General features: G+C 39.0%; 1 protein-coding gene across 1 annotated transcript; it reads left to right on the top strand.

The window, feature by feature from the left end:
* Positions 1–2,611: 2,611 nt before the first annotated feature.
* On the top strand, positions 2,612–4,467 carry LOC147619298 (uncharacterized). Its single transcript, XM_086773501.1, has 2 exons — positions 2,612–2,975; positions 3,061–4,467. The coding sequence occupies exons 1-2, from the start codon at positions 2,645–2,647 to the stop codon at positions 3,978–3,980; spliced, it is 1,251 nt and encodes a 416-aa protein (XP_086629627.1). The 5' UTR covers positions 2,612–2,644; the 3' UTR covers positions 3,981–4,467.
* Positions 4,468–7,575: the final 3,108 nt, after the last annotated feature.

Genomic DNA, 7,575 nt, shown 5'->3' with positions numbered 1-7,575 from the left:
CGTTTTTCCTATTTGTGGAAGGGGGGAACCTTACAGCGAATGGACGGGTCGAATTTTGTAGATGTACCTCATTCGAGGTTTTTAAACGGTCTTGATTTTATCTCTATATCTTGAACGAGATATGTGGCCGAATGAGATTGCATCTCTATAGCTCGAATGAGGCATTTCAATGGTCAAGATTATATTTCAGTATCTCGTTCGAGATATGTGGACGGTGGAGATGGGCCGATCAAATATGCTGAATATACATTTGAGCGGGATGTTTAGGGGGATCCACCATGGCATTGATGTGGATCCGAGTGGCATGAATATCTCAATCGAGATAGTGTGGTGGCGTGACCTGTACTAGTGACATGGATGGTGACTTGACACCCGGACCTGCTAGCATGAAATTATGTCGCTTTAGGCTTGGGAGGCACGTGTCATGTTTTGATTGATGGCGATATCACGATCGAGGTACTCCGCCCGAGATGCGTCGATGTCCCAATTTTAGAGAGAGTGAACGAAAGTGAGTACCCTCATCTTGCAACTACCCATATCTCCTCATGCCTCTAGAGTGGCCTTTTATTTTTATTTGTATATAAGATTCTTGTTATTATTGTTGTCAATGATCTCTGTTTCTAAAATGTCCCGCACCTCGGCCTTTAGATGATGATCTACCTCTACCTCTAACTAAGTAGAAGGCCAGCTCATGTGAATTTCCAAATGATAGACCACCCCCAATATTCATCCCCTCATGGATGAGAAGAGCAATCAGTTCCTGAAAATTAGAAAATTTCTCTCAAACTTCAATGGAGGTCTAAAATCGGCTCTATTCCTTGCAAAGACCATTCAAGGTCTCCAACACCATATCATCATCATCTACTAGTGACACCAATAGAAGCAAGGGCATCTACAAGCCCTTTAACTTTCACTGAATAATCATTTATACTCAAGCTCCCTCTGGTCGCATTATGTAGCTCACGCTAGCTGCATCTTTTGATCTTAAGTGTTTGTGTTGTACATCTTCACCAAGGTGTCTCATTGATAAGATAATTAAGACATATTAGGATGGGCTAAAATTACCCCATGAGAGGAATGGTTATATTTAAATCTTTAAAGAAAAATAATAAGCATATACTCCATGTTATACTTAGTTATTTTACAAAGAATGAAGATAAACCATCGTATATTCTATAAGGTCTAATTAAGTGAGTCCATAATAGGATTTCAAACTTAATATGGAGCTATTTGTTTGATTTGGTGCACATGAATTATAGAATATATTTTTCCTCACACTTGTGAATGTTTATGATGATGGTTACATTAATTAGAAATTCAACATGAAGCATCCTTCTTTCCATACACATTAATAAGGATGGCCAATGAGCCATAAGTATTATCCTTCTACTATTGGGGTTAACCTCTTCTCAAGGGGTATGGAGAAATCAAAGAACAATACATTGTGGAGTTACGTATAGCCTAAATGGTGTGAAATTGAATGATGTTTTGCTAATAATATTTACAAAATATATTTTTGAAAACTTAAGGTGTAGCCATGCAAAATGACAAAAGAGTTTTGAAGGTGGACTTAAATTCTAGACAAGAAGATAATAATAAACATAGGGTTAGCACAGATGTACATGATGATTTTTATTGAACAAACATGAAGTCATTCAACATATTAACATGCCATTCTTCTCTCATTGAAAAAGGTAGTCCCATTTTTTAAAATCTCCATGGAAAAAGTACTTCCATTTTTCAAATTTTAGATGACAACCTTGATTCCAAAAAGGAATGATGATGTAACTCTTTGAGTTGATACAAATCTCTCTCCATATAAATTTTCTTTAAAATTTTTGTGAATCATCAATGCAACTTTTGTTGTGCGAATTTGATAAGTTAATTATGAGCTTTGATGTTTGTAAGAAAAAGAATACAAGTGAGTAAAAGTAAAAATACACATCATTTTAAAGTTATGCCACCACAGAGAATACTATTTTAACATAAAGTGGAGCCCACTTAATCTCCAAGATGAGCCCAAAAAACCATGCATATTTTAGGTATGGCTTGTGTATTGTAGCTAGGCTTGTTGGCCAACTTGTTGGAGCATGCAAAACCATAAAAAACTTCCATGGATGCCCTTGCATTGCCGCATGGATGAAAGGGCAGATGTGCTTGTTGTTGGTAGGATTGGTTTAGCGCCTCTCGACTCTAAGTACTTAAAAAAGGATATGTCAAAGTAGTGTTACAAGGGAGTAGGTGAAGGGAAACATATAGGTTTTTACTAGCTAAGGCATGTCTTTTGTTAGTGTTAGTGGAGGGAGTAGGTGAAGGGAAGCATATAGGTTTTTGCTAGCTAAGGAAAGGCTTTTGTTAGTATTAGTGGAGGAAGTAGGTGAAGGGAGCATATAGGTTTTTGCTAGCTAAGGCACGGCTTTTGTTAATAGTGTGAAGGCACGTCTTTTTTGGTTGAATTGGTGGAAGTGGATGAAGCATACATTAAAGTTGTAGGCAAAGGGGGGGGGAGTCGGGACATATTTATGTTGACAAGTCATATTGAACACACATATATATATATTTTTGGTAAACAAGGCTCTACCTATATAATCGCATTGCTCTGGCTTCTAAGTAACTTAATACCTTGCCCTCCCTTTAGTTTTGCATGGCAACAAGTATGCCTAATTATGGCGGTTCCGCCATCTTAGCGGCTTTTTCGCTTCTAGTTTTGGCCTCTGCGGCGGACTCCTCCCTTCCATACAAATACGTATCGCCACCACCTCCTCCATACAAATACGAATCTCTTCCTCCTCCGCTTTATAAATACGAGTCCCCGCAGTCTCCTCGGCCACCGCCGCCGTACGTGTACAAGTCGCCACCCCCTCCTGCGCCATACGTATACAAATCCCCGCCCTACAGTGAGCTCAAAGCGGTGGCGACAGGGACTGTGTACTGCGACATTTGCATGGACGGAAAGATCAAGAAGCCTCTCGAAGGTAATGCCGTGATCCTTAAGCACGAATAATTGTCCATTAGTCCTAGCTTATAAATATTAATAGATTTTGTCATGTTTCTGTGCAGGCGTGAAGGTGGGCGTGTTCTGCTGGAACGGCAAGTCGGAGGAGTCTTTCTACGGCACTACCGACGAAAGGGGCGGATTTAGGGTGGAGCTTGCCGGATTCGACTACCGGAGTGCTGGAGGTGCCAAGTCCTGCCGAGCCAAGCTCATCTCGGCCTCCTACGCCACCTCTTGCACGCTGCCCACCAACCTGCATGACGGCGAGTTGGGTGCTCCTCTCCACATCAAATCCAAAACTGAAGACGAGGTGGTTCTCTTGGCCCGCCCCTTCGCATATATTTCCCCTCTTGAGTACGACAAATGCTATCAATCTGGCTACATGTACGGATCGCCACCGCATTACAGGCATGGTTTGCCACCTCCTCTGCCATACAAGTACACATCGCCACCCCCGCCTCCTTACAAGTACCACCAATCTCCACCCCCTCCACCCTGCAAATACGAATCTCCTCCAGCTCCACCCTACAGGTACGAAACTCCTCCACCTCCACCTCACAAGCACATATCTTCACCTCCATACAAGTATGAGTCTCCTCTATCTCCTTCGTACAAGCCTGAATCTCCACCCCTACCTCCATACAAGTGTGAATCTCCACCCCCTCCCCACTATAAGTACGAATCTCCACCCCCACCTCCATACAAGTATGAATCTCCAACCCCTCCCCCTTACAAGTATGAATCTCCACCTCCCAACCCGTACAAGTATGAGTCTCCACCTCCACCCCCCTACAAGTACGAGTCTCCTCCTCATCCATACAAAGATGAGTCTCCACCTCCTCCCCCCTACAGGTATGATTCCTCACATCATTCCCCACATCCTCCCCCCTACAAGTATAAGTCGCCACCTCCACCTCCCTACAAGCATGAATCTCCACCTTCACCCCTATACAAGCATGAGTCTCCACCTCCTACATTCCATTAGTATGAATCACCTCCACCCCCATACAAGTATGAATCTACACCTCCTCCCCCCTACAAGTATGAGTATCCCACCTCCTCCTCCCTACAAATATGAATCTCCACCTCCGCCTCCTCCTCTCTACAAGTATGAATCTCCACCTCCACCTCTATACAAGTTATACAAGTCTTCACATCCTACCCCCTATAAGTACGAGTCCCCTTCTCCACCCACATACAAGTATGAGTCGCACCCTCCTCCTCCATACAAGTATGCATAACTTCCATCCAAATCTATGTCACTTTTTCCACCCTATAGGCATGAGTCTTCACCATACATTTATGAGTCACATTCCCCTCTCCCATATCTCCACCTCCTCCATATAAGTATAAGTCTCCTCCACCTCCACCCTAAAAGTATGAATCTCTTCTACCCAACCACACCTTTGGCATAGCATCATTTAGTAGAAAGAAGTAATCACTCATAACACAGGTTTTTCATAAGACTTGGCTTGTAATTAGTGCATGTATACTAATGCAATACTTATTTCATGCTTTTCTCATGCAATGGCTAGTATGAATTGTAATGTGTGAATGGAGGTGATATGCATATGCACTTGTGCAATATTTGAAACGGGACCCTTTAATCTTCTTGAAGGGAATAATCAAAAAATCATAAAAATACATCAAATATTAAAACAACTACTTGAATTAAATTGAACATTAAAGCATATGACAAAACATAAGGCAAGAGAAAGAAAAACATCACCATCAACACCATGCTGGGTGCAATCTCCCCCCCCCCAACGTGAGTGGCTTCTTCTCCCACACAAGAGTATTTCTTTATTAGCTTTCTTTCTACCAAAAATATGCCATAGCCCCAAAATATACAAAATGTGCTTTTTAGAGAGCACGGCACTCTTCTTTTATAAAAATAGAGTGTCAAATATTGGGACTAGGGTAAAGCCATAGGCTTTAATAAACTCCACATTATAAATGTATCTTTCTTAAAGTTCAAAATGGAAAAATCAACTACTAAGGTTACAAGCTATGCTTGTAAAAATGAATGTGATGCACATAAGAAACATTCTCCTCGATATTATTTATCAATCCTCGTAATCTTCTTGACCTGAAAATATAAGCCCAATTAATAATTAAATTAATCCCACAAATATTAAACAGGCACAAACCATAACCGACTCATGACTACCAGGCGTAAGTACCTCCAAGGATCACCCTGCCAATACAAACCTAACTGAAATAATCATAGACGGCCCCAAGCATACGTCATATACCGCACGTATTAATATTTATAGTGGTGTCACCACGATATTAACCTAGCCGGCATGACACAAGAGTAACCTAGGCGTCCCCAAATTACTCAAGAGGAGAAAATAATATTCTTAAAGAGGACTTAAAATATATTCTCATAACATCCCTTTTGCTTGAGTTTACAATTGCCCTCAATTGCAGGTTTGTTGGGTTTGAAAAGAACGAAGGATCTCAGGATAAGCTCGGAAAAATTTCTCGAGCATCCATTTTGCATCTTTTTGAGGATGGTTTTTTTGAATGTCAAAAGATATTTGATTAACATGGATCATAACAGTCCTCCCTGTTGGGAATCAACTGTCCTCAGTTGTGCAATCAATGAGTGGATGGCTTCATGGCACAAGTGGAGGACAAGATCATCACATCAAACAATTTCTGAAAATAAAACCAAACAAGTGAACGCATGTAAAAGGGATCTAAGTGTCCCATACCACAGAGGTACCTTCCACATACAAACACTCGTCTCGCTGGTGAAAGATAGAAGACATAGATACGTCTGGTGTAGCCATGTAAAACCAATCTAATGTCCCATACCATAGATTAATTCCACACGACACTACCTTAAGAACAGAAGTTTGAGACGGAGTAGCTAATTCCCTCTGAAACTTTCATTCTGACATAACTTTTCTCTATCCTCAAAATTAGATTACAAGTTTTATTCCAAAAATAAATTAGGTCGAAATGGAAATTCTTGTCAACTTAAGATGTCAACTTAAGATTGAAAAATAATCACTTACATTACTGTCAATAACTTGATGAATTCATGGGATTTGTTCTTGATCTTAATCTTGTAATTGTCTAACTAAATTCAAAAATTATAATCTTTGAATAGGTTTATAATTCTTGAATTTGTGAATCTTACTTGTAAACAATGAAATCTATAGGAGATCTTGATGTTAAACTTAATCTTAAACTTGAAATCAGAACTTGAAGAAAAATAGACATCTTGCGCCCTAGTTGATAGCAAGAACTTGATATACTAGTAATGAATCTTGGCTTAGATTAAAAATACTTGAATGGACGAAAATTGAGAGATTAGTTTTTAATTAATCATAATTATAATTCTTAAATAAATCTTGTTCTTAAGGGGTTTAAATCTTGTGGTTGAATATATCTTTGACCTAGAGCAATTCTTGGTCTAGAAAGAATCTTGTACTTGGATAGATCTTAAACTAGAACACTTGAAAATTTAGACAAAACTTTACTTGAATTGATATAAACTTCGTAACTGTGATTTGCATACAACTTAAGCTTGGTTTCTAGTCACTTGAGAGCTATTTCTTTACTTTTCTCATCATCACTAAATTCGATGGTGAAGCAATTGATAACTTGAATCAAAGACTGGAGAAACTTGCTTGGTTCTTGAATCTTCAAATTGGTCTTAATCTTCTATGAAATGTCTAGCAATCATTTTTACTTGAATTTGGGCAACTAGATCTTGAAGATAACTTTTGCTAATCTTGTCTCGATCTTTCTAGTTAGGTCACGGTATCTAAAATTCTTTTCAGGAGCTAAAGTTTGCTAACTAGGTCTAGAAGGAAAGAATATTCAGAAAACAGATACAAAAGCAAACAAGAAATTGTATACAATAAATAAATTTTTTACACATACCTCCACCTTTGGGTAATGTGTCGAGTGCGTTAACCTCTTTGGTGTCAAGCATGTCCTTTTGTGCAATTTGGTTCTTCTTTCTAGTTGGGCAAGATTTAGCATAATGGCACATCATCTTACACCTGAAACACTTGACAATAGACAGCTTGGATACGATGTCATTGGTCGGGCTATGCATATCAGATGCTTCCACAGTTTTAACTTTCTTCTTAATATAATTGTTCAGTCTAGACAGATGCCGTTCAATCTTTCTTTGAAAGTTGTCCCGATGCTCTCGTTCTTGATTCAAAAGAATATAGAGAGAATCAAGCTGTTCCTGTACGATGGTGCTGCGGATATTCACCCATTTCTTGACAATAAAAAGGAATAGTAGGAGAAATTTAAAAACAAGAGAAAAGATAGGATTTCTTATCTCATATGGAATGTCGAACTAGATGTGAGTCCTGCCAAGTTAGCTCAATACACAAATGCATAATTTTTCAAGAAATAATCCATGTACTCTTTAAAGTAAGCTTGAATAATTAAAGCTTCAATCACTTGTGCAAAATTAAAGTAACTTTACTAAATCATCATTGTTAGTTCTCCTCATGGTCGACTCGTGAAAAAGCTTACATAAAGATCATATTACACAAAGCTTATTTAAAAAAAAACTTAACAAAGCTTTATAATAAAAGCTTTTT

The sequence above is a fragment of the Cibotium barometz genome, chromosome 33 (assembly GCF_041138505.1).
Source record: "Cibotium barometz isolate CiBa-2024 chromosome 33, ASM4113850v1, whole genome shotgun sequence".
In the NCBI taxonomy this organism is placed as follows: Eukaryota; Viridiplantae; Streptophyta; class Polypodiopsida; order Cyatheales; family Cibotiaceae; genus Cibotium; species Cibotium barometz.
This window is presented reverse-complemented; position numbering and strand designations above follow the sequence as displayed.